Source organism: Siniperca chuatsi, linkage group LG7, assembly GCF_020085105.1.
Source record: "Siniperca chuatsi isolate FFG_IHB_CAS linkage group LG7, ASM2008510v1, whole genome shotgun sequence".
NCBI classification, from domain to species: Eukaryota; Metazoa; Chordata; class Actinopteri; order Centrarchiformes; family Sinipercidae; genus Siniperca; species Siniperca chuatsi.
Genome location: NC_058048.1, coordinates 5,661,646 through 5,688,571, shown reverse-complemented (window position 1 = coordinate 5,688,571; position 26,926 = coordinate 5,661,646). Strand labels below are relative to the sequence as shown.

Here is a 26,926-nt window from a genome sequence, read left to right as displayed (position 1 = left end):
TGACAAATAATGAAATAATAATTACGCTAGAAAATGGAATAGATAACTAACGCTAATGAATAAACCACACAAAGAATGAAGTGAGACTTTAGAGATTTAATACTTGCATTTGCAAAGCTATACATTTGTTGGTATTGTTACAGTACACTACAACATTCCTTTCTATTTGAAAAAATAAGTCACTTTTTAGTAAAAAAAAAAAAAAAAGCAGTGATATAAATTGGCTGATATAATTATTTACAGCAAGCCAATAATAGAATTCAGTAGAAGAGATCTTCATGTAGGTGAAAGTTTAGAACAGCAATATTTAAAATCAAGAGGAACAAGAACAGGCCATGAAAACCATGCCATGTTATGATAAATAATCTGATTTCAATGATACATATTGTATCAAAATTGAGCAGCATAGTACAGTACACTAAATGTAATGCAAGAATCATTTCAGAGGCACTTGCTGAATCCATACTGTTTTCTAAAAAGAACAAATTTATATTCTCTCTCAATACACACCAATAATAACATAACATAATGACATCCTATAAATACGTATGCATTAACAATAAACAGTGCAACATAACATCCATTCTGCTGTGATACCACTATCAGTATTAAAAGAGAATGATTCATATTCCAAAAAAAACAAAAAAATGAAATACTTCAAGGTGCTTGTGGGCTAATTTAACAACATGAGGTGAGATATTCTGTGAGCCCTATGAATATTTTAAATAACAGTACACAAGTTAAGATCAGTCCCGTAGGATTAATAATTCTCTGCATTTCTCTAAATAAAGAATAACTTTTTATCCAATACAACATAATGTTTTTAAAGATAAGAAAGTGGAAAGGAGAAGGACACAGTGAGATCATCTTCTGTTATTAAAAGGAATAGTTCACATCAATACATTTGAATTTCTCTATTTCTGCCTTAAAGGGTTTTATTCATCTAGTACTTAACCCCATGTCTGTAGGGCCACCAAACACAAAGTACTACTGAATTACCACAAACACTAAACTGAAATCAAACTACTGAAAATTGGACCAAATTTGAACATTCAGTCCATAACATTTCTTCAAAAACTGCATAATACAAATGCGTTGTAGAAAAACTGGATTTGTCCCATTATATCCTTTCTTTTCTTCTCTTACAATCTCTGTCACTACAGTGCTGGCAGATCACTGGTGGTGGTATTTCTGTGAGAGCTGTGATTGAATCACTTTCTGTTCAGTGGTCCTATGAACTTTTGAAGTTTTAGGTGACATACATTGGCTGACTATTGCCTCCTAAAGTTTTGAAGCGCTGATTATCCCCTGAACAAGGAGCACTTTTTATTTTCAAGCTTTAAGTCGGACTGAAATGAACATATGTAAAATATAGCTAAATACCGATTAATGAGGCATTTCCTGTGTAAGCTCCTGCTCCGACATCATCTTTGCCATGATCATGCAAATGAGTCATATATATCCACAGAATGGCTTCAACGATACCAATCTCTTCCTGTTTGGAAGTAAGCAGTGAACATTGACATTTTCCACTGTGAAATAACTCATTCCCTATGAACACAGTGATGTGAAAACAAAAAAATCGCCAATGAGCTTTGTTCACTTTGCAATTCCCTTTTCATAAGCAGTCAGGTGAAGTTTCACTGGACTGCTTCCAAACAAGCCAAACTTAAATATTCAGTGTTCCAGCTTTTACTTCCCGCCAAGTACACCAAGCCAGCTGTGAGAGCAAGTTCAGCATTAAAATATGGACTTCACACAAATATTTTGATCTGTTAACACAACCTTAAATGGAGAGCTCTCTCTCCCTTTCATCAACTGACACACTGGACTGATCACACAAAGCAGCAGGCCTGTACAGAGCCCACAACATACTTCACCTTCTGTTTTAACAATCCGTCGAACCTGTTACCTCCCACTCCTCTAACCAAACACCTAACATTCGCTCAAAGTATTTCATCATATTTTATTAAGCTATCTCATACACAATATAGTAAGTCTGTCATTGTGCTATGCTTTAGGCCAGGACTTAAAGCTGGCCCTTCTTTGCTCAATGTTAAGGCCAATTGAAATTTTCCAATCCAGTTTCCATTCTAGGGAAACTTATTCTCAGGTTTTAAGTCAGTTGATGGAGTGCTCATTATTTTTATATATATATATATATAACCCATAAGACCAGTCGTAAAAAAAAAAGCGTACTGACCACAGAGGTGTGAGTAACTAACAGCCACACCGGTAGCATTAGAGGTCAGTGGGGACGTATAACAGCATGAACAGGCAGCACTTTCTAATCTGCTCCTTTGGTGGCAAGTTAGAAAACACAGTAATTAAAAGCCTTGTTGTGGTTCAGGCAATCCAGGCCCAAATACTTCCATTTCTGCATCATACCACATCTGTGACTCCTGATAGATCAGTTCTTAAGGTCCTCACTCGCTATGGTTTTGTCAAGTCCGTTGATCTTCTCAGGCAACAAGCCTTCCTCAATGGCTACCTTGGACTCGTGGACCTAAAAGAGAGACCAGCAGATCACACTGGTGCTTACTTACATGCCCAGGAACTCAGTTTCAAGTTGTCCAGTAGGATGAAGGGAAAATAAATGTCTATTAGTGGATTCATCTTGGTATACAGTATGTGCTTATTACTCACCTTGAATGGTTCACTAATTCCAATGATGCACTTCAGAGTACTGCTGTAGTAGCACAGCACACACTCTCCTCCCCGCACAGGGATTTCCTCTTTACTAACATATACCTACAAAAACAGAGATGCATTTATATCATCTGTGGGTTTTTTCTCCAGATAAAGTGTCTAAATAGATGTCCAACTCATCAGTCCACGAGTTACTACCTGTATGACTTCTTCATTGAAGGCCACTTCGTCGTCTTTGACCCAGGTGTAGGTGATGTAGTCCGACATACTGGTGAATCCAACCTGAATGTCACACACACGTTCAAGACCGTCATACTGAAATATCACACTGAAATAGTCGGTGGTAAATGGCTGTTGTTCGGCTAACCTTATAGAGTCCGATCCAGTCCCACGTACTGGAGGGGAACGGCTGCAGCGGGCTGTAGAGAACCATAGCATCAATGTCTGCGCTCCAGTCGCCCTCTGCCTGCAGACGCACCAGAGGAGTCCCGTACATCTTCCTCAGCTGGACGGACAGAGAAATAAACTTCACTATTTAAATTCATCTGTAAATGGTAGGCCTTTTGTAGATATTTAAAGGATAAATCCTTTTATTACAACATGGATCGTATTTTGGTAGGTTTGGCCACAGTTTCTATCAGTTATGATAGCTCACCAAGTGAAGGGGTGACATTGCTAAAGACAGACAGGGAAAGAAACCTGCCAATGGATCTCAGCTTCAAGCCCATTTACTCCTACTAAAGACATACATCTTTAAAAACAAGTCACAAACATATACTTTCATTTAAAAAAAAAAAGAAAAAGGTTTGGTAACTCCCTTAAACAGATGGGCACTGTAGTTTTTAGCAAAAGTTACTCAGGCAGGAGGAAATAGTGCTTTTGTTAGGGATTGTGGATTGATTCAAATTAAACTACAGTGTGTGTGTTGATGGTAATGAAGTAACATGTCACCCAGTGCAACGATGTGGCTCATTGGTGTGTTTCTGGACAACAATGGAGCTCTAAGGCACAGAGGAATAAGATCTATTGGGTTTTGGATACGCACTCAATGCTTGTTAGTGGGATACATTCACTGTTGGTTTTGGCCTTTTCATGGGATTTGTTCCCATAACAAAACAAGCATTGCTCAACGCTACAATAAATATGTAATCCAATCAACTGCATCACTGTCAGAAAGGAGAGGACAAAGGGTGAGCGAGATGGGTCGAGCAAGAGTTTCTCACCTCCAGCGTGAAGACGCCGATGACAGGCTTGTGGTCACTGACGCTGTACTCCATGTTGCTGGTGTACAAGTCCTGCCTGATCTTCAGAGGGTACTCCTCATCCTCTTTCAGCTGCCCGACCTTCTTCGCCTCCAGTCCAACCCTGTTTTCATCTTGCTCGCCAGGGGGCGGGGCTTTGGGTCGGAGCCGCCACAGAATCCTGTCGGTCCAGGCAGGTTTGCGCTTCTTACCGCTGGACAGGTGGTTACAGGTGACGAACGGACAGAGAGCAGAAAGGCGGGCTTTAGTTAGGAGACAGTCAACTCTTTCTAGCAAGAATCAAGGATGTTGTGAGGTGCGTGACTGGGTGATGGATGAAAAACAAGGCGCAGTATCTATTTCACAGTGGCCACAAAAGCATATTTCAGCCTTTCAGCCTTTCTGCAATCAGGCTTCTGACTAGCCTGGTAATCAGACTAAATTGCCATTTTGTTTCACTTCATTATTCAGTCTGACATCATGTTCATGTTGGCTGACTTGTGTTTGGAAAGAGAGGTAGTGAGTGATGTATATGTCCAGCTGGTGCCATTTTCAGCCAACATGGAAGGTGCAGTAGCGGTTTCTAGGAGCAGTTAACTTGAAGTTTTTGAAACGATCAACTAAATATTCCAATTGTTGAGTTGTTACGTGGTTGACTCACAATGACCTGTAGAGCTGCATCAATCCCATTCACCCATGTCGCTATTTCTGTGGCCATGTTTATTTTGTTATTTTTCAAGGATGTAGCCATTTTTCTGGCTCTGCATTTGTAATCTTGCCTCAAATCTCTAATTGGTGAGTTGGTTTTCCAACCGGGAAACCAGTCTGATCACAACATCAGACGTATTTAAATCACTGAAAACACTGGAGACGTGGACAGCGATTCAGAGGTCTGGAACCGTCTGACCACTCTGCCATACAGTCCAGATTTGCATGATCAAATTAATGCACCATAAACTGCTGGGTTTATGCAATAATCTAATTTTACCTTATAATACTATATCAGACAATGTGTCAAAACATTTGCAAGTATTGTGGGCCTCAGTGCACCTGTATATGCATCCAGTACAACAGCTAACGGTTCAGTTTGTTCGTGTAAATATAAAAGTATTACATTCCATCGTAACAGCTGCTATTTTGTGCAATGGAATTAAATAGATGAATACATTTCACGCTAATGTTTGAGATATGTCTAAAGATACCAAATCTGTGATTCTCGCCATGACTCATGTTTCTAAGGGTTCTGCAGAGTTTTCAAGTGTTTAACTGAATTAAGGCACTTCACATTTTCATATTACACAATATGGGTATGTATTACACTTTGATCTTTTGATCAATATTAATTTGAAACTGCCAATTTTCACTTCCCCCCACATTTTCAGTGGTGACTAATACATTCCTACCTTTACATCAAGCATTCAGAAAACACTAACATTTCATCATCAAATGAAGTAAAAACTTCACTGCAGATTTGCACAGACCAATACAGTAGCTGTAAGAAGGGTGATATCCAGTTATAATCCAACACACACATATTGAATTATCCACGGTCATAGCACCTATATTACCAAAACATCTATTTCTGGCCATGCATGCTGGCTGTTATGTAGCAGCTGATCTGGGGCCCAGACAGGTTTACACGCTGGCATTTATACAAACAAGCTCTGAAAGCAGTAGGATGGTATTACACACAAGTTAAATGTGGGTTAATATGGACTACTGATATCGAAGGTACCCTGTGGAGTTTTTTTGGAAACAAACTGTTGTATTTACATTTAGTGTTTCTCATAAAAACCCATTTTATGCATTCTTAAATGAATGCCTTTTCTTCATCAGAAAACATTTGTAAACTTTTTTAAATATTTCAAAATCTCCATTATTTATATAAATGTTCTCTAGCTAAAAGTCCCTGTATTTCACTGTTGCACTGCTACGTTTCTCGATGCATTAACTCCACCAACTGTTTATCCGTAGAATAAAATGTACCCGTCGGAAGGAAGGCGCATCACGCCTGCGTCCTCGTGCGTGCAACAATTATACAAAGAAAACAGGGACTGCTCATAAACTTGCTCCATAGTGCCACTAGTGGTCAAAACACTCCACAGGGTACCTTTAACAGGAACAATACTGGCTCCAAAAACAACAGGTCTGTGAGCTCAGACAACATTCTGTAAAATAAACAAGCATTTCAGTCTTTTCTTTGCAGAGACAATCTGACATTGGTCTTAAAAAGACTGCTAGTTCCACCTGCTTGTTTGTTTAATGTGCAGTATGTTACAGATGAAGATAATCTTCATTAAGCCTTTGAAAAGTGCTTAAGACTTCAAGTTACGATAACACATAAAACAGAGGATACTACTTTTAGCATCTTGTTAAAAGTAGCATGTATGCACATACTGAAGTGCAGTTAGGTGGATTAAAAAGGGGGTGACATGATATATTAAAGGGGATGTGGACACAAGCGTGTTTTGAACTCTTACTTAAAGCCAAACCATGTCCTGTAGAGCCTGTGAAGTCGAAAACAGGTGTAGATAAAGTGTATACAAATTAATATTTGAATAGACACGTACTGGAAATAAAAAGTGATTTATAAACGTTTGGTTATGATTAATTAGGACTGATTATGATGATTTCTTGTATGTTACTTGGAAACAGTCACCTGGTGTCGTAAGTATCAGAGTTTAAGTCAAACTTGTACGTGGGTTGAAAGTCCAGAGGTCCTTCCTCAAACTCCCGGAGCATCTGTTCTTTCTTCTTCATCATGGTCAACTGAGAACGACAACGCACACATTTCATGACCTCCTGAACTACGACAAACAGTAATGAACCATGGCTAATGATATTCATTCATATGAACAGGAGCTAATTATGCTGCAAACAACTGAATGATTCTTTCAGTGTCAAACCTGGTCTTTGCTCCACAGCAGGTCGTAGTTTTGATTGTTGATACAGGAGCGGACAAAGTGCATGCCGTGGTCCTGAATTCGGAAGTTAAGATCTCCAAACCAGAACACCAGCCTGGACCGAGAGAGGGACAGAAGAGGGAGGAGAAAGCGGTATTGCGGTAAATATTGAAGGATTAAAGAAAATGAGTGTGAGTGAAGAGATTTTATACTAGCAGAAAAAACTGACCCAGGGCAGGTACAATGAGGTGAATGTAGTGTCAAGATCTCCTTTAAGATCGATCATATTTTTAAAACATCCGTTTGGGTAAACTGGATTTTGTATCTACTCACCTGTGGTCAACAATTCTTGGAGCCTTTTTACAGTCGAAGGTCTGCGTGTCCATGATGTACTCAAACTCGTCCACTCTCTCTGTGGCGTATTTCATATGAGCAGCCAAGTGACAGTTGAGGAAACAGAGCATGTGGCCATAGAAAGACAGACGGACAGACACACCACCTTTGTTACCCTGGGAGACAAACAGGAAGAGAAAAGAAAGTTCTGTTAAACTATTCTGCACTACTCATCCAGTTTTTAAACTATGTGAGAGACGGACCAATACTTTTACAAGTAGACAAGACAGAAAAAACAACTCATGAGCTATTTTTGACATTTGGGGGGGAAAAAAACAGCAAGATGTGGTTCAGTTCACAAATGTGACACACCAAGTGCAATGTGTTTTTGACACATTTTATTCCATTCCTTATTGAAAGGAGAACTGTGCCGATTTTACACATCAAAGCCTTTTTAGCCTCCAAAGAGGAAGCTGTGTGAAGTCTGATAAATGTCACTTGAGTCAGCATCCGTTGGGGCTGAAGACTACAAGTTTATAAATGAAAACAATCTGGGTTTATCAGACCTCTGTAGCCCGCCCCTCATCTCTGATTGAGGCTAGAGGTTTGTTCAAGTCGGCGGTCGATTGCATTGTGGGTAATGTAGGCACCAGGTTTTGACAAGGAAGAAGAATGCATGCAATAAAAAAGACGATATCTCTGGCTCTGCTGCATCGATTTAGATCCTTTTTTTTTTTTTTTTTAAACTGTCCACCGTGAGTCTGACAATGTTATAGAAGTGCAATGCTAAATCAGTAGAGTACTCTTTTAATGTGTGTGTGTGTGTGTGTGTGTGTGTGTGTGTGTGTGTGTGTGTGTGTGTGTGTGTGTGTGTGTATTTCTCACCCAGTAACCGAAAATGCCCGTGCGTGTGTATGTGGCCTGGATGTCTCTGATGAAGGGGACGTGCTCCAGTTTTGAGAAGAAGAGCAGCAGTAGACCCTGCATTCTAATGGATGACACCTGAAACACACACACGCACACACACACACACACAGTAATTACAGCGCAACATAATACTCTAATTAATGGCCATCAAGGACTCTCCCTTTCTGAGAAAAAAAAGGGACACTTGAAAGATCTTTATCTGTGAAAACTGGTGTCACCTCTAATGTGTGTGCATGTGTATGAGGGGGTTTTGAGAAGATTTGTACCTTAACGTATTTCCGTGGCGCCAAGGTGAGCATAAACAGATGACTCCATGGGTCATCAAATACAATGTCCGACACAAATCTCAACGGCCTTGAGTACACCTCCTGCAAACTAACACACAAACACACACAGTCTTAACTGTCAGTCACTCCGGCCCATATCCGGTTATGTAAAAAAATGTACTGACCCCACCAATCAATTCACATTCCATGCACCACCTACCCGATGACGTAGAGGTCTGGGCTCTTTGGGGAATTCAGATGGAGAAGTGAGGTCAAGTCATCTGGAGGATCAGCTGTGGCCACGTTCCACGTTACCATGTGTAGCCTGCAGACACAGAAGATGGAAAAAAAGTCATCTGTGCAGCACTTGCATCCAGAAATAAACATATTCTATCAATAATAAATGGACAATGTTTAGAACTGAATAAGCTTTGAGGTACGACAATATACCTTTAAAATAAACAGTATCACCTTACGACAGAAAAACATCCAGCTGCACCACATCACAAAATAAAACAGAACTATACTTTTAGCTTTAAAATCAAACAGCTTCATTCAGTGTGGCAAAAACCAAAGATGAGCACATCATCCGAGACTAAAAGCTGTTACAGTAAAAGCACTGTGCTTCTACCACAAGCAGGTCAGGCTGCTACAGTTAACACATAGTGAGAGCAGTCATCATTTCCCCCAAAATCGCAACATCCATAATGTTGAATTTTCTGTGCCCAGCTACGCCAGTAAAATGTACGACAGAAATTCAAAGCACAACATTCTCCTGGAGGGTTTCAATTAGCAAGAATCAAGAGTGTCCTTTGTTGGCCAGTGATAGCGCAGTTCATTGAACCCAAAGGAGAAAAATCCATGGCACAATTTAAAGAGAAAAGGAAAAGAGTAAAGAGCTGAATAAAAGGGTCTTTCCAGCCTCAGCACACAGAAAGGACAAGCGAAGAGGTGACATTTGTTCTCCACCTGAAACTGTTCTTTTTCGGCTTGTTGGCTCTCTTGCCACAGATGAGGAAGGCGTTATCCAGGGTCTTGACCACTTTCTCATGCAGCTCGTTTTTGGGGTCCAAGTCATCCACACAAGTCATCAGCTGGTTGAGCCGATGGCGCAGAACCAGTTTGCTGCCCGTTGACTGCGTGGCATCACTGGAAAGGCTGTCAGAACGAACGCGCCCTATGGTGCCTAACAGCCGACTGATTTCATCCATTCTGGCTGTGTTAAATGCAGCAATGTTACAAAATACGAGCACACAAAGTATTTCCTAAAAGACCAAAAATTGTTGGCAGTGTACCACAAAAAAAAACAACTGACAATTTTAAGTGTGTTTAGATTGTGTGAAGAGCCAAATGAGCAACAGTCTGAAGTTTTGGTAGCTTCTGAATCAAACCACTGAGTGAAATGAGGAAAGTCCTGGCTCAAGGATTTGGGTGCTTCAGAGTTGGACAGAGGAATTAGGGAATTCACAAAGAAAGTTTTCTTTGTGTACTAAAAACTATGTATAATCTCATTGTAAAATGTTTCAACATTAGGCCTCTTTAAAGAATTGGGAAACCAACTTGCATGGATGAACATAAAAACAATTTCCCTTTGCAAGCTGTTGAGCACCCGGCTGCGTTTTCCTCAGACAGGATGGCAACACATTGTTTTTTTTCTTCAAATCCGCATTAGGTGTGTATTGTTGAGCAATCTAATCCACCTGCGAGAAAGCAGTCAGATTTGTAGACTGGCAAACATTGCACTGTGTTTAGTCCTGGAGCACATTCAACCCTAAATGAGGCAGACCATTAAGCCTTCAGGAAAGCCTTGGAGATCTGGTACTGGTGGCAGGCACTGACACAAAGAGTTAGTCAACTGCTGATCCCAAACCTGTAATTAACTATAACAAAAATATTCCGCAGCTGTAAACTAAACTGGCTACAAGAACAACACAACATAGTGTCCGTGGACCAGCTGAAAATCACTCTTGCATACTCTTTGTATTATACAATATTTAAATTGCGTTCCAAACACAAACTGGGCTCCATTCCACGTCATCACAGCCCATCATATTGACGCCCTAATCACAATACCATACTTCCCATTATATGATTGGGCTTCTTTACAGTCTAATGACACTGATCATTGGTTTGACAACAAAAACAGTTCACCTGCATTACAGAGGAAAGAAATTAAGCCTATATTACAATATGCCACGGGAACTTTTGGTTAAGCAGTCGAGTCTGTCCTCGCCACCTCCACCTCAATAGTCTGGTGTGGCTTGACATCCAAACAGCACAAAGCAAGAGGCTGCAATCTACCATTGGCATTGCAGAAAAGACCATAGGAGTTAAATTAACCCCTGTACAGGAACTATTTCCTGACACACACTTCAAATCACTTAGTACTTAATCAACAAGACACAGAAGCAGTTTCTTCCCACATGCCATCACTTTTATGAGCAGTAGGCGCAACTATTTATGGCTGTGACAGTACAATAGTGCAATAGTTCACTGAGTATACTGTATGTCCACTTACCGTGCATCAGCTACACAACCACACACTCGCACATAAGCTCATCATATTTATCAACACTCACGTTTCAAAAGGTGTGCATATTGTATAAGTTCACTCATTGTGCAGTAACTGTATGTTGTGGATGCCCTGAAGGGTCTAGAGCTAAATATCTCAGACCAAGGTCCATTCAGAAAACTGCCATCTTGATGCTACTGCTTTTGGCAGGCTGGCGTACCACCATATTATCAAGGAACACTTGGAAAAACAAGCAATTTACTTGAGATATTTTGGGGCTTGTAAATTAATAATTTTCCTCTTATACGCCGCGAAGTTTGCCGTTTGGACTTTCGAGAAACGCAGATGCAACAACGGTCCAACCTGAAGCTGTCCCCCTCGTAGTTTCCCTTCCTCAAACTGAGGTCTGACTGCTGGGCGTCTGACTGCTCCTCATTCTCCTCCATCGTCTCCACACCTGAAAGGCAATGGGGCAAATCCACAATAACTTACACTCTGGTAGCACAAACACAGCTGGAGCCTGAACAAACTAAAAACACTATGGTTAATAAATGCAACAGTAAAGCACTTGTTCCGTAACACTGTTAGCTAAGATTGCTAACAACGTCAGTCTCTACTTTGGGACAGGACTGAAGGCTAACTACACAGTGTAACGTCTAACATATTTCATCTCTGCCTTGAGCAGATTTGATTATTACATAGCTGGTAACGTTTATTTACGTCGAGTTAACTGCACATAGCCAACGTTACCATCATGCCCCGCTGCTGTGATGTTGTCGTCTCATCATGTAAACGGATTACGCAGCTAACTAAACCAAGCTGTTTTCATTAAATACTTAACTCTCGAATTAACAACCTGTATGAGTGAGGGAGTTTAATCGTACGCTACCTGATATGCTTTGGTAGTACTTGTTTTCGCTGTTTTTCTATGCAAAGAGATGCAGAGTAAATACTGTTACAGCAGAAGCCAGGCTGAGTACAGTAGTGTTGCTGTTCCCGCCCCTTATCCGGAAGACAAGTTAGTTGCCTTCAAAATAAAAGCGTGGGAAGTTTAAACGGTCAACTGTTATAATTTAATTTACTATAAATTCTTATCGAATATATAGCTTATCTATTTATCTTCACTGCAATGGATTTGCTAGCTATCGACATCAATTTCGTTTAAAAACCATTAGTAAGTCCTGTGACTAGCTTCACATATAGTTTGCATGTTCAGAAAAAGGAATTTTATAGTGAACACTTTGGTCTCAAAATATCACTATTGTACTGCATGTCTGACCTGAAGCATTTGTTTCTATCACAGGTACAGATTCATGTCAGTGTAAAGTACAAGTGAAAATAAGCATTTTGACCCCTTATGCCAAATGTAGCGTTTTTAGTCATTTAACGCTTGTGGGGATGCTTTTATTGTGAAGGATTGAAGCTTGCTGTTGTGTTGCCGCTGGTCAGACAGGACAGCTTCATGTTAGATTAGAACTTTATGATCGGACTCTTGACACCAACTACGCACCTGCTAAAGATTCATCCACTCACAAAAAAAAAAAAAAAAACAGAAAGACACCACATTTTCTATACAATTTACAAATATACAAAAAGCAAGGAACAAATAAACTGTCTTTAATATACTACACAATCATATCACTCATTACATTAAAATCCAGGGTATTTCATTCAACACAGGACAAGACTTACAATGATGTAGGCCAAACTTTTGAAAAGTTATTAAGACAGAACTGCTTCATGTGTCAATCATTTTGAAAGTTCAGCTGCTTCTTACATATCATCACCAACAATCAAAACCTCAACCCAACGCTAGAATTACAAAACAGCAGCTGGCATCTTTGTATGAAGCCAAACCCACCACCTAGGTCTTTTCAAAGTGAATTCCTCATATGTGATCGTTTTTACGTAAACATAAGCTGTATTTTCATTACAATGCCTCCAGCCACCATGTCACGATGAATTCAAAATGCTTGAGGAAACATTAAGCACAGGAGGGTGGAGACATTTTCCAGTGTGACAAAACAGAACAATAAGTGCACTTTGTGAGAGGAAACCAGGAAATTAACAGAATTTTCTCAAAAGCACTGAAACCTATTCTATTTGTCAATTCTTTAAAAGAACATTCTACGATCCTTGTAACTCTGGAGCGTTTTGCAGATGTAGACAGAAGACGTGTGGAAAATTTGCCTTGCTCTGGTAGGTAAACAATAAATCACTGAGAACTAGAAAATACAAAAATCAAGAAAAGACAAAAACAAAACCCAAATAACAGCCATTAAAAAAAGATAACAGTAATCAGAAATGTGTCTTCAGAGACAACGCACACCTTTTTCCTAATGTTTTAAAATTTATTGGACCGAATAGGCATAAGCAAGAACACTTCATCCTCAAAACTGATTCCCCAACTTGCAAACTTGCAAAAACTAAGTTGCTGTAGTTGTATTCAAATGCAGTACATAGATTTGTACACAAGTACACAATTGCTTTACAATAATGAGCTCTTATTAAGAGCAAATTGTATTAGGATGTAAGTGTGGTATTACTGATAATTGTGCCTATCAATCTGTTCTAGGTCCAGTGTCCCAGGAGAGAAGAAATCCTCCTTTATCAGAGAGTGATCTGAAGAGGAAAACAGAACAAGTTAAAACAAACAAACAAAAAAAAAAAGATCTGTTCAAATTTACAAATGTTAAAATCTCACCAGTAGTTTAATACTCACGGGGTTAGTCAGCCAGCTGCCGTCAGTTGTCGTCACCTACCATGCCTTTAATTTCATCATTCTTCCTCATCTATGACATGGAGAGACACATGTTACGGGGAAGTGGACAAAAATACCTGATTTCTTTTATTAAGCACAAGCAGTGCTGTTGGGGACGAGACATATTCAGAAGACTACAGCAACATGTTGCTGCCACCCTGACAAAAAATATTTGCTCGGTTTCTCATAACGGGAATATTCTTGTTTTAACGAGATCCTTTTCACGTTATACCAAACTATTTTTTATGTTATTATTTTTTTCTTGTTATTACTACATACCTGATTATTCCATTGTAACAAGAAACTTCTCTTGTTATAACATATCATTTTACCTCGTTATATCACACGTTCTCGTTATTACACTAAATCAACAGGAAGCCTGTGTCATTTAAATGACTTACTGAGGTCGCCGGTCTCTCACAGGGCTAGCACATATAGACAGACAATCATATTCACAGATTATTATGTTAGATTTGTCCAGATTAAAAAGACAAATCAAACCTTTTTTTACTGATATTTTCAAGCAAAAAGAGTGGATTTGCATGGGCAACTCAAGTCTTGAGTGACATATGGAATGGGTTACATCTTATACGGAGATGTACAGTATGTAGTCCAGTATTTTACACACTGATCGTGTGTAAAGGTCAATTTCTCCATGGTTTATTTCATTGACAAAGTCCAGTCGTCCTTTGTTGGAGGGTTTGTCTGCAGACATTTCCATGTGATTGCTCTCTTGCTGGCAGCAAAAAGTATTTTAGAAAGATTTCCTTTGCGATCTCTTGGCAATATGAAAAAAAATTAAAAAAGGACAAGCCCACTGAATATGAAAATGGTCAACTATTTCTTTTAACCACACTGCCTTCAGCATTCATCCCGTCCCTGTGAACCCGTTCGTATAAATTTACATTTTGCAGTAAAAAAATATCTTCTTCCAAAAGAACTCTCTCCAGGTCCCGCGTTTTGTTGAATTTGCTACATTAAAATATCCTACCACATGTCATGATTGATGTAGTGTCTCTAGGCATTGATCGTATTTTTTTCTTGTTTTATCAACATACCAACTTATCATGTTATAACAAGAAAAGGTTGTTGTTAAAACAGAATCATTTGGTATGTAGTATTAATGAGAAATGTATGTCGTTTTCACGCTATAACGAGAAATGAGTCCAATATTTTTTATCATGGTGGCAGTAATAGGCTGCCATAGAGGCCTGATGCAGAAGTAATGCAACAAAACGGGTTTCTAGGGTAACCAGTGCCCCGTAACAGTGGTGCAGTCACCTCATCCAGCTCCTTCTTTGTGTCCTCCTCCATGTGTCGTATGTCATCCATCGACAGATCAATCCATTTGTCGATCCAGCAGAACAGCTGTCTGTGGAAGTGGGTGAACACACGCCTCTCCACCTGGACAGACGGAGCAGATGTGTAAGAAAGACAGCGTGAGGACACAACAGAGAAACAGAGGGAGAGGAGACATCAGACAATAGTTAAGGGGTGAAATATAAAAGTCATCTGAAGTACTTGTCTAGTATTGTGTGGCATTTCAACACAAAGCAAAATACTTTTTCCTCGGTGCAGAAATTCAGATATTGGCCACCAGAGGGCAATGTATTTCAAAAATCATGTTTTCTCCTAGAAAACAAACAAAAAAGCAACAATCTTATACCTTTTGAATGAGGCTTTCCACCTTGCCCTGTAGTCCCAGCCACTTGAATTCAACGGTGGCTAGCTTATAGGCACACATGTGTGGACAGTTGGGGTTGTTAGCGAGTTCTTTCTGCAAACACATAGATGCACAGATAACATAAAAACACAAAGTCTCCAAGACTTTAATCTCAATAATTGAAATTCTTTAATGAAATGAGCCACAGTAAAGGTTGACAGCAGGTGTAGTACCTTCCAGTCAGGTCCCAGGGGCCCTCTACCTGTCTTCACTGACTTAAAGATGGCTGGATCATGATCTGGGTTGTAGTCCTAAAGAATGGATGCAACCAGTACGATATATACAGTGTAGCCATGACAAATGAAACAGGTTTATTATACTGAATGTTTAGTAGATAGAAGCGCCACCTAAACATAAAGAGTGTGACTCTAAACAATCCCAAGCAGATGGTGAAACAGTTTCAGTAATTACTGGGTACTGATGGGAAGACTCTGACCCAAAACCTGGGCTTGTTTCTAAAAACATGCAGAATTTTTGCCCTTACCTTTGGACTTATGCAACTTCTGTCAGCAATGTCAATGTCAACTATTTCAGTTTTTTCCCATGTGCTTTTGTCCAGCCCATGCACCTGCAGCAAGGCAAAATCAAACCATCAAGTTAGGTCAGTTGCTTGGTAAAGGCAAGGAACACATATCAGACTTCAAAGTACAGTTAGGATTTGACTAGTGCAGGATATTGGGCCTCAAAATCCATACTAGTGATTGTTGGATTGTTGTATCTGAGATTAAGAGTCCCAGAAAAAGCAATGGAGGATTTCATCACGTCAGCTTCAGCTGAACTTTGTAATGTGTTTAAGCAGAGAACAAGGATCGGTTATTTTGTCCCAGATTTCCTCCAGTGGGCTTGCATTAATAAGGCCAAAGGCAGACAATCCCCCATTTCCCCAATGCAATTACCCTTTTGACGTTAAACGCTTAAAGGGGAGTCAATAACATGGGGTAGCACACCACAAGTCTGCCGACCCAAATATGAAGCATGTTTTGATAACCGTGGCACTAGTTCCAGATTCGTTGTAGACAACATCACATGATGGCTGCATGGTCTGCTGACATGGATATTCTATTCTTCAGCCTGTTAGCATGCTAACATTCACTTAACACAAAGTACAGCTGAGGCTGACGAGAATGACATTATCTTTGCTGATATTTGGCCATAAACCAAAGTATTGGACAAATTAAAAGTTTGACCTGATGATGGCGCTAGATGAAAAGTCATCAACAAAGTCCTTAGAATTGATCCTCTAGGGACCTTGAATATCAGTCCAAAATTCTAATGGCAATCCATTCAATAATTGTTGAGATATTTCAGTCTGGACCAAAGTGGTGGACTTTGACTCAAGAAGACTCAATCCATAATTCAAATGGCAGCCCACCACCAAACTCCAGACTGGAACCTGCAATGACTTCCAAATTGGTTAACAGACAACCACTAATCGAAGTTGTACTGTTATATGATGCTACTTAGTTCTATAAGTTCTGTAAACACAGCAGTAAAACAGGACAGTCATTTTAATTACAACTTTATTATAACAAACAAAATGCTTATTTCTCATCAGTAACTCTTCAGTTATATATGTAACTATACCTGTATGCATTTGCTTAATACTATTGCCAGATCACATGACTTACATTGTCCTGATCCCCCATATCAGGCTTGTGCCACGTCTCGATCTTAATCATGAACTTCTCATTCATGTATTCATTCTGTAAGCATGGGAGAGATACATGATAGGGTCAGTCATCAATCCTATTGGTGTGCACACACACAAAGTGACTGCAGTACAGTTTGTGAAACGGCACTGTGCATTAAGTCCCACACAACATTAACACCATCATGAGCACACGCGCGCACACGCGCGCGCACACACACACACACACACACACAGTGAAGTGAAGCTCATCACTGCATTGCGGTGTCTCCTTTCGTCTAACATGGTCACCATCTCGTCTTTCAGCGTGTTAAGTTGAAGAATGTTTCACTGAGCACTTTATTCAGTTTTAACTCTACTCCCTATATTATCGTCATACAAATAGTCCCATATTTAGAATAAAAAGATAAACATGTAGAAAGTTTAACTTCATTTTAACTTTTATTTGGAAACTCAAAATAAAAGAATACTTACAGTAAGGACTGAGTCAGAAGAAAAGGTGGACCGTGATGGAAAGAGGATGGTTCAGAAAGAGGAGGAGAGACAAGGTTTCAGATAATACACCGATTTCAAGCATCAAGCTTTTCATTTGTGAAATTCCACAACACGCACTGCAAACAAACAGCTGGTGTTGGTCTTTACTGTACAAGAACACCACAAGGCGCTGACTGAGAATGGGTTGCAGATCTGTATGTGGTGTTTTCATTGTCAGCCAACATGTTGTGTGTATGTTTGGGACTCACTGGTTCGACAGTAAGGATATGCATTCCAGGCCTTCTCGTGAACCATGAGAGATCCTTTCGGCGCTAACACACGGATAATACCTGGCACTTTACTGCAGAGACACAAACAGGCATTGATGTAGTCACACAAGTATGCACAATCACAAAAAAAAAAAATACATTCTTGCAGCTGAATGTATTCTCACACACACACACACACACACACACACACACACACACACACACACACACACACACAGAGAGACTTACAGAAATATAGGACGCATTAGGTACAATTTTGTATTTTCTTATAGTGTTAGCTAAGTGTCAGCTTCCTGTACTTGAAATGCTTTCCCACTATAATCCTATAATGTCCTATGATGTTTGCAGTTTGACAGAATGCAGCTAAAGTGTGCAAGTACAGTAACATTATGCCCAACATGACATTCTGATAAGGGTCTTTGTTAAACAGAGTTTAAACCGGCAAAATTTTGTGCCAAAATCACTTTGTTTCAATGGAATCATCGGGATCACTGGATTTGCTCGCAGGGTGATAAAATCTGCATTTTTCAAAACATTTTTCGCTTTGAGTTCAACTTTGACACGCAAATTTACCCTGTTGACTAACAGCATGCTTCCTTGACAGTGCTGACCTTTGTGGGAAAAGACAGCCGTAGAGTCCAAAATGGAAGAAGCTTATTAACTGTGCTGCACCATCCACTTTTATTTAACCTCCTCTGTCAGAGTATAGACTATTCCACAAAAGAGGCATGGTTTAAGACAGTTATGGGACAGGAGTCGATACAAAAACGTAAAAATACGCCTTTTGAATAAACTGTGTCAATATATTGTCCTGTTAGTGACAGAGCTAACCACCTTGCTAACTGACAACTGACAATTAGCAAGGTGGAAAACAGAAAGGAGCTAGCTAGCATGTTATTAGTTAGCTCGCCAGCTACAGTGTGTGTGTGTGTGTGGGGGGCTAGCTCTGCAAGCTTCTAGAGCCAAACAGGTAGTGTGAGGTACGCAGTACGTAGTTGTGTGAATGTAGCAGTGCTGAGCTGCATACCTCTTCAGGTGGTAGATCTTGTGGGTGTACTGTCCCTTCTCTCCATCCTTCTCATAGGGCTCGTTGACCAACACCTCCACACCTTCTCCTCCACCCGTCTCACTCTTACTGGCCTCTGCTACCGCAAACAGCTGACCCACTTGGTACTGGAGGGACAAAAGAGGAGAGCATGGTTATTGTTGTTTACAGATACATTTATACAGTAATGACTTCAAATCAATTTTCTCACTCCGAATCATGTGTTGGTGCTTGGACACTGGAGCCAAAACTGCACATTCATTTATGGGGTTGATTAAAGGAAGTTTTCAAGTAAAAGCTGATCAATTTTTAGAAGATTTTGGAAGGAATCACCCTTTAATAATAAGCTTCTCTCTCCGGTTGAAGGTATGCTAATCAGTGACAGTTTGTATAGTAACAGAGCTTTTCCACAGCAGCCATTTTAACTTTTCATAGCAGGAAAGATACAGGTGAAACTACTGAAATTAGGTTAGGCTAATGACGTTAAAGTTGCATTAACCAATATCTTTAAGGTACTAATGAGAATAATCACCAACTCTACAGTGTCCCTCAGCTCTGTGGAGCATTTTAGCATCTTTCAGCTCATTGTGGTTTTATGACCCATAACCCTCTGCTCTCATCAACCTTGTTTTCTTCTACATTAGCTTAGCATTGGCTAAGTAGTGGCTAATGGCCAACTAGCGCACTGGGCAGCTCAATCTTTGAAAAATTAGATTTAGATTATTTCGTCCTAAACACTTTCAGTGTTGGATGTTTGCCCATGGTGCTTAGGTATTCCTGGGGGGAAAAAAGCACATTAGTGTTGTTACACTACTATATAACTGGCAAAATAAATAAAACATACTACAATAATAACCCAAGAGAGACCTCAATATTCACAGAAATGACCGTAGGTTAACCATTTTCCTTTAGATATCCCAGACACAGACTTCAGCATAGGAAAACCAGCAGAGTAAGCCTTTTGTTGACTTTTTTCCCCTCTCTTCCTCTTCTTCTTCCTCCTTCTCCAACCCCCATAGTTCAAACCCTTCCTGAGTCAGGCAAAAGTGTTGTGACACTGGAAAGAGTGACTCACATCACTAGTGCTGTTAGCCTGGCCAGGCCCACACACTCCCACTTAACACACACACAGAAAATCTTTTCAGAGTTGCCTAAAGGATGGGTCATGCAATGCTGAAACAGTGAATATGGCTTATATATATATATATATATATATATATATATATAAAAACTTTGTCCTTCACCCTCCGCGGGTGGTCTCATCCTTCGAGCTCAGGTCCTCTGGGAGCTTGAGGGTTCTGCGCAGTATCTTTGCTGTTCCCAGTACTGCACTCTTCTGGACCGAGATGTCTGGTGTTCTTCCAGGGATCTGCTGTAGCCACTCCTCCAGTTTGGGGGTCACTGCCCCGAGTGCTCCGATGACCACGGGCACCACTGTCGCCTTCACCTTCCAGGCCTTCTCCAGCTCTTCTCTGAGCCCTTGGTACTTCTCTAGTTTTTCGTGTTTCTTTTTCCTGATGTTGCCATCGCTTGGTTGATATCGCTTGGAGAGATATATATATATATGACTCTGTCACATACTACCAGTGACAGAGTCAGTGACACAAACGTTGAAAGTTGTTCTGCATTTTTATCCATTGAGGCTTCTGCTTCTAATACAGAAGTTGTTAGTGTCATTGTCTCTTCTATATGATTATTAAATGTTTATAAATTTGAGTTACAGTTGGTGAGATCACTGATGACACATCAGCTGCCATCTGTAGCTTTGTTAGACACAAGTCTTGTATTTGAATCAAGCCAAGCCCTCTTCTCCCTGCTACAGGCTAGTAACCTATGTTGTTAGCTGTGGATGCTCAGCCTTCCCACTGTGAGTAGGAACGCAGGAATGTGACTTGTCGGGTATAACCAGTGTCTTCTCTTTGACAAGGACAGTCAGACTTAATGAGCAGCTCAGCAGAGGGAACACGACATTTGGCCGCAAACAACAAACAGGATGAACCTGAGATGGTCATCAAAATTGGACAAAGCATGTTGAGGCATGAAGTGTTCTGTCTGTCAAGTTTGTCAGAGAAAAAGTGAACCTGCTGGTTCACATCATGCGATTTACTGACAAAAACAAGGTGTGGACTGTGAATGAAGGCGTTATTGCTTGATAATAAGGACAGCCATCGCTTGGTTAAAATCGTATGCTGCATTTCAGTCACATGTGAATAACAGTCAGAATGACATGGCTCCAAGCAGTGTTGTGTGAAACCATCATCGTCCAACAGCTTTTCCATACAGAGCTTCTATTCTAAAAATAAATACAAAATTAAATGAATGAGCTGTATTCAGTTACATTACCTAAAATGGACATACAGATGCTTGTGAGAAGATTTTTCTAATCACTTCTGTGAAAACATTTCAGTTCAGTATAAAATATAGCAAATTATTGCAATACTGCAACTAACAACTATTTTCATTATCTATTAATGTGCCAATTATTTTCTTGAATAAAGGCGCACTCCACCAATTTTACACATCAAGCTCAGTTTTCTTGTCATGAGGAGTACTATTCAGCCAGTGAAGACAGTTGTATAGTGTCTTCTGAGGTTCCAGAGAAGCTTTATTAAGTTTGAAAAATTAACCCTGATGATGTCATCAGTCGGTGGAGTTTAAAAGGCATGGGCATTTAAAAGACAAGCCTGTTCTAATAAAAGTGTAGGATCCAGTGTAACCCACCCAACCTGGTTTCCAAAAACTGTGAATGCAGCATCACATATGGAAGGATATGCTGATTAATTTCACAGACTACAGAGCCCACCTATATTTCATTCCGATCTGATCCAGCTCGAGCTGTTATAACTGTGACACGTAGTTATAGTTACTCAACTAACGCAGGAATCCAGCTAACGCTTCACACTGAAAGGGATCAGAGGAAAAGCCGGTCATACAGCAAACAGTGATTACGGCTTAGTGAAATACTGGATTCTGCTTTGTGTTAAGCAATAGAAAAACAAAGAGAACGGTGTTGTATGGAACATTTGCATTGAAACGTAGAATGGGCCAAGAACATTTAGGTAATAAAAAGGAAGGGGTTCACATACAAGTGCAGTGAGGAAGGTTAATAAAACCCTCATGGTTCTTCCATAAAGCAGAACTCTAATGAAGGGGAAAGGTAAAGAGGCTGAACCTGCTCTCTTGATAACATGGTAGCAGCCAATGGTATCGTAGATTAAACACAGCTAAATCCATTCTGGACCTGATAACTAAGTGTTTCAACTGCAAGGGCATCTACAGGCAGCCTAAAGTAAATGGTAAATGGACTGTACTTGTATAGTGCATTTCTAGTCTTCCAATCACTCAGAGCGCTTCACACGCTACATATCGCATTCAACCACATTCATACACTGAGGGCCACAGCCCTCGGGAGCCATTTGGGGTTCAGTTACCGCCAAAGCAGTCTGCACAAGTGCTTAAAATGTGCATTTAGAATAAATGATCTGTGCAGAAATTCTAGGTTGTAATTGTCGATGGTCTGAGTCAATAAGAACCAAACACCCAACTGATAAGGGGACTCTAAATGAATATTAGCTATTTTACTAAATCTGGAACATTTACATTACGTTGATGTCAATTATCATGCACTGTCCGTGATCAAATAAAAGTAAACAAATGAGTCCTTACCTCCTCCACTGAAATGGGCAGGACAATTCGGCTACCAGAGGAAAAAAAACAAAAACAAGAAGACATTCATTAGAGCACAGATATCCAAGTCAGCGATAAAACAGATAATAAAACAATGACGATTGTACTGTTGACCTACAAGAAGTAGATGTGGATATATTATCAGAGGTCAACATATAAACATTTTGTCTTTAACGTACAGACAACAGCCTTCTGATTACATAATCTCAGCACATCAATAGTCACATGTCCAAAAAGTCTAAATGAACCTGCAAGTTAATTCATTTCAAAACGGATTCTAGACGTGGAATTTAAAGAAATATTTGGACATTTTGGGAAATTCACTTTATTGCAGAGAGTTGGATGAAATGATTGATACCACTCTCAAGTTTGTATGGTAAATATGTAGCCCTGAGCCAGCAGTCGGTTAGCTTAGCTTAGCATAAAGAGTGGAAAAATGGGGAAACAGCTAGCTTGGCTGTCCAAAGATAATCAAATTCACCTACCAGCACCTCTAAAGCTCCCTAATTAACACGTTATATCTCGCTTTTATCTCACGTTTGTTTAACGTGTAAAAACATCTAAGTATAAAAAGGACAATTCACTGTTTTACGGGGGCGGTTATGTGCCAGACTGTTTCCTAGTGAGTTACCTTTGGACAGAGCCAGTCTAGCTGTTTTCTCCGAATTCCAATGTTTCTTCTAAGCTAAGCTAACTGGCTGCTGGCTCCAGCTAACGGCACATATTATCCATACAGACATGGTAGTGATCTTCTCATCTAATTCTTGGCAAGAAAGAGACTAAGTGCATGTGTCGAAGTGCTGCTTTAACCTTTAGGATCAATAGGAACCTCTGAAGTAATGTCATTGAGTTATTTTTGTTTCATTTTGATATATGTTACCTAATTAGTGCTTGCTACCTCGATATATTAAAGAGGTACTCCAGCAATTTAGTATTGCACTTCCATAAAGTTGAGGGACTCACAAGAGACAGATTTAGAAAAGAATGGAAGGCAATCAATGCAGCAGAGGCCGAGATACCCTGACTTTTAGTCCCAAGTAAGGGTCAAGCTCCAACAACACTGGATCCTATATTTTCCACAATGCAACTCAGTAGTGTCTTTCATTAGAGCCTCTCTACCTCCTAAATGCCCACGTATTCCAAAGCCCACACACCTCAGTTATAATGCAGGCATTCTGTTATAAACTCTGACTCAAGCCCAATTCCAATGTTCCCTCCAGAGCCACAGAAGACATACAGTTGTTTTCACAGGCTGGATAGTACTCCTCGTGACGAGTAAACTGAACTTCATGAGTAAAGTCAGAGGAGTGCTCCTTTAACCAATAAGAGCTGAGGGCACACCTGCAACTTAATTTAGAGGGTGTGTTTTTTGAGTTTTTCCCAACACACAATGAGAAATCTGACTTCTAGATAAAGGTGACAGGAAAAACACAATCTTCCAGTGCACCAAAAATCAGTGGTCAATCAGCTGGCCTATAGAGGTGACTGTCACGGGCAATTTAGACATGACAGTTCAGCAAGGACCTAATGAAACTACCAATGTCTGTCAGCACTCAGCACCTGAAGACAAAGCTATAAAAACAAAGCAAAGATAACAATATATGTTGTTCCTGCTCCCTAGGGCTCCAGCTCTCTCACACCCTAGTTATATGTAATGATCAATGGGAAGTAGCAAGACTACTGGTTAGTTCTCTGCTAGTGTCCCACTATCATGGAACCTAGCGAAGAGGAAGAGGAAATTACAAAACTGCAAACAAGACTTTGCCTGGATTCAGGCCTTCAAATCCGCCCACTCCGCTGAAGATGGAAACGGGGCGTAACGAGTTGGAAATTCTGTCTGAGATCAGGCTAATCAAGACTGCCAATGTGAGAGAACAAATAGCCTATGCCTGGCACTTTTGGTGGAAACCCTGCATGTGTGTGTGTGTGTGTGTGTGTGTGTGTGTGTGTTTGTTCTTTGTGTATCCCTCTCTACTATGCCTTGATACAATAGCCAGTTCATCGCCACCTATTGCCAGTCTAGCAGGGCCTGAATATTTCATTAGAACAGATCAGAGTGAAAGAGGAGCCTTCCCCGTATGAACTTGATGACTGGTGTGATGAAAAAGATATAGGTTTGCCTGTGCCCATGCACTAACAGAAACACTGCAGTTTACAAGTTCTGGCCATGATGGGTCCATTTATCTTATTTTGCAAGCAGTATTTCTTGAGGCACGGGCTGATCCTCCAAAGCAAAATAACATGGCTAACCTTTTAATGTACTTTGCACCATGGTCAGATGACAGCTAGCTACTGGATGTTGTTCCAGAAATGATGTGCATATGACATGGCTGTCATAAAACAAGAGTTACAAGAATATAGAAATTAAAAGAGTAATTCATTCATTCAATTCAGTCCCTTCAATCAAGCCCTTCGAGTCAAATTTGTGATTTTTAAAATTTGGCTAGGTAAATAAATTTGACTTGACTTCATAAGCGCCCAAACTCTGTCCAAACATTTGCCGGTTTGAGATGGCTTTTCTTACAAATTCACGCGCATGCCTTATGAATTGTGAATTAATATATTTTCTATACACTTGAGAGGAATTCTCCACTTCGGCATTCATCAATACCTCAAAGAATACATGAAGTCAATGGAAATTAGACTTTGAAAGTAGTTTCGCCGCACCCATAGTCTCCCTTTTCCTACCAAAGTACAGTGTAATGTCAGCAAGTTAGTTAACCTAGGTCGGCAGCGGGCAGTGTAATCCAAACCTAAACGTTTAGTGGATTTACACTACTGTTTCAAACATATAGCTCAACCTAACTTATCTATGCCGAATAACTATCATTCTCATAGTAATCCATCTAGCATACATACTTTTGCTAACAACCACATAAACTTGATATGGAGTTCTGACAACTCCACCAAGCTATGGTGCTGAAACACAGGGAGCCCGTCAGAAATGCAAAATACCGTAGCTTAGCGAGATTTAGATACATTTTGAATAATGGTAGCATTATCCCGGCCTCCTTTTCGATGTAACTTAACAGTTAATAATTTGAGAAAGGTTAATAAGTGTTATCGACCAACGGAGCGACAGTGACATAGCCCGTTTCTATCTTCTATCTGATAAAAAAAACAACAACGCAATTTTAGAAGTAAAGATACTCACAATTCTTTAATCAGCATGTTGACTGTGCCTCCGTCCAAACAGCAGCATATGAGAGAGTGGGAATCCCTGAAAATCCTTTTTAAAGCTGGCAGAAGCCGCTCATTCAAGCGCTTGACGCTTTTTACTCCGGGTTTCTTCCTGGAAGATGCCGTGTGCGCCCGAAGGGGCGCGGCATCGACGGAGGAGGAGACACCCACCTTTAGTTTCAGGTAACTTGATGTAACGTTCAAGTGCAGCTGGTTGGACCATTATCAAGCCTCACCAATATGAACTTTATGTTGGGATTATGACTTTATGTGTATGCTTGGCAGTACCCCTACAAGCTGCTTTTAATTACTGTCCTACAAGCTCATAGGGTTGCTGTTTTAGGCGTTATACTTTACCACTAGGCTACTACTGCTACTGCTATTATTGCTGCTTCTGTAACTAATAGCATTCAAATATTCATGATAGTCATTGGATTTGTTGGGTCTCTGTAAATAATATTATAAAAAGTAAGGTCTAGACCTGCTCTATAGGAAAAGTGCAATGAGATAACTTCTGATATGAATTGGCGCTATGTAAATAAAACTGAATTGAATTGAATGGATTCATACTCACGGTGACAATAAGAATAACAGGTGGTTGTTCGACTTAAGCAGTAGCCTCAACATTGACATGTGTTTGTTGTGGTGTAAACCAGAAAGAATCACAATCCTTTTCATTTGCAGAGTGAACTTTACCATATTTTCAGACACAAAGATCCTTATGAGCCTAACAGACGTTTTTGTATGTGGCATCAAACTCATAGAGATTGCAAGATTGCCCACACTTTTATTTAGCACAGGTCAGTGAGCATCAGTTGGTGCACAAGGATAGTGTACATCTCCTTGTCTTCTCAGAGGGTGGAGTAGCCCACTGAAAAGTGTGTGTGTGTGTGTGTGTGTGTGTGTGTGTGTGTGTGTGTGTGTGTGTGTGTGTGTGTGAACGCCCCAGTGTGGTCAAACCAGTGCAGGGAGAAACCGTCAACTCTGGTTCAACCTGTTTATGAGACTACTCAGACAGTTTGCGTCCACCTGGGGTGTTCCTCTGTGATTAAAACGGTGCTGAGAAAACTCTGTGTTGCTGTTGCCCAACAGGTTTGCCTACAGAGTCGTCTCGTGCATCACTCACGTGTCAAGCAGATAATTCTCTTCTGTTCTTCATTCTTTGACCCCACATACCATGAGTATCAGTATTACAAGTGAGAGTCTGACCCCTGCTGCTCTGAAAAAGTATTGTCCCCCCTCTGCACCGTGGTGCGCACAGTGATCGTTTCTGATCACATCATCATT

At 40.2% G+C, this 26,926-nt stretch overlaps 2 protein-coding genes across 7 annotated transcripts; both read right to left on the bottom strand.

Annotated features, from left to right (window-relative positions):
• Window positions 1–81: 81 nt before the first annotated feature.
• On the bottom strand, window positions 82–11,866 carry inpp5ka (inositol polyphosphate-5-phosphatase Ka). 6 transcript variants are annotated; one of them, XM_044201892.1, is made up of 15 exons: window positions 11,721–11,866; window positions 11,094–11,288; window positions 9,289–9,535; window positions 8,540–8,644; window positions 8,320–8,428; window positions 8,012–8,128; window positions 7,127–7,302; window positions 6,797–6,908; window positions 6,550–6,659; window positions 6,371–6,397; window positions 3,873–4,104; window positions 3,017–3,154; window positions 2,848–2,931; window positions 2,647–2,751; window positions 82–2,506 (listed from the first exon to the last, which is right to left on the bottom strand). In XM_044201892.1, the coding sequence occupies exons 2-15, from the start codon at window positions 11,275–11,277 to the stop codon at window positions 2,411–2,413; spliced, it is 1,842 nt and encodes a 613-aa protein (XP_044057827.1). In that variant the 5' UTR covers window positions 11,278–11,288; window positions 11,721–11,866; the 3' UTR covers window positions 82–2,410. The 6 variants fall into 6 exon arrangements, with proteins under 6 accessions (XP_044057827.1, XP_044057831.1, XP_044057828.1 ...); XM_044201896.1 differs by lacking the exon at window positions 11,721–11,866 and adding an exon at window positions 11,582–11,601 and having other exon boundaries at window positions 11,195–11,288; XM_044201893.1 differs by lacking the exon at window positions 6,371–6,397.
• Window positions 11,867–12,427: 561 nt separating this feature from the next.
• On the bottom strand, window positions 12,428–25,773 carry LOC122878714 (phosphatidylinositol transfer protein beta isoform-like). The gene is made up of 12 exons (XM_044201905.1): window positions 25,614–25,773; window positions 22,439–22,469; window positions 18,755–18,900; window positions 17,707–17,798; window positions 17,438–17,445; window positions 16,944–17,018; window positions 15,800–15,883; window positions 15,489–15,566; window positions 15,259–15,369; window positions 14,874–14,996; window positions 13,554–13,623; window positions 12,428–13,453 (listed from the first exon to the last, which is right to left on the bottom strand). Exons 1-11 carry the CDS (start codon window positions 25,628–25,630, stop codon window positions 13,576–13,578), a joined length of 813 nt encoding a protein of 270 aa, XP_044057840.1. The 5' UTR covers window positions 25,631–25,773; the 3' UTR covers window positions 12,428–13,453; window positions 13,554–13,575.
• Window positions 25,774–26,926: the final 1,153 nt, after the last annotated feature.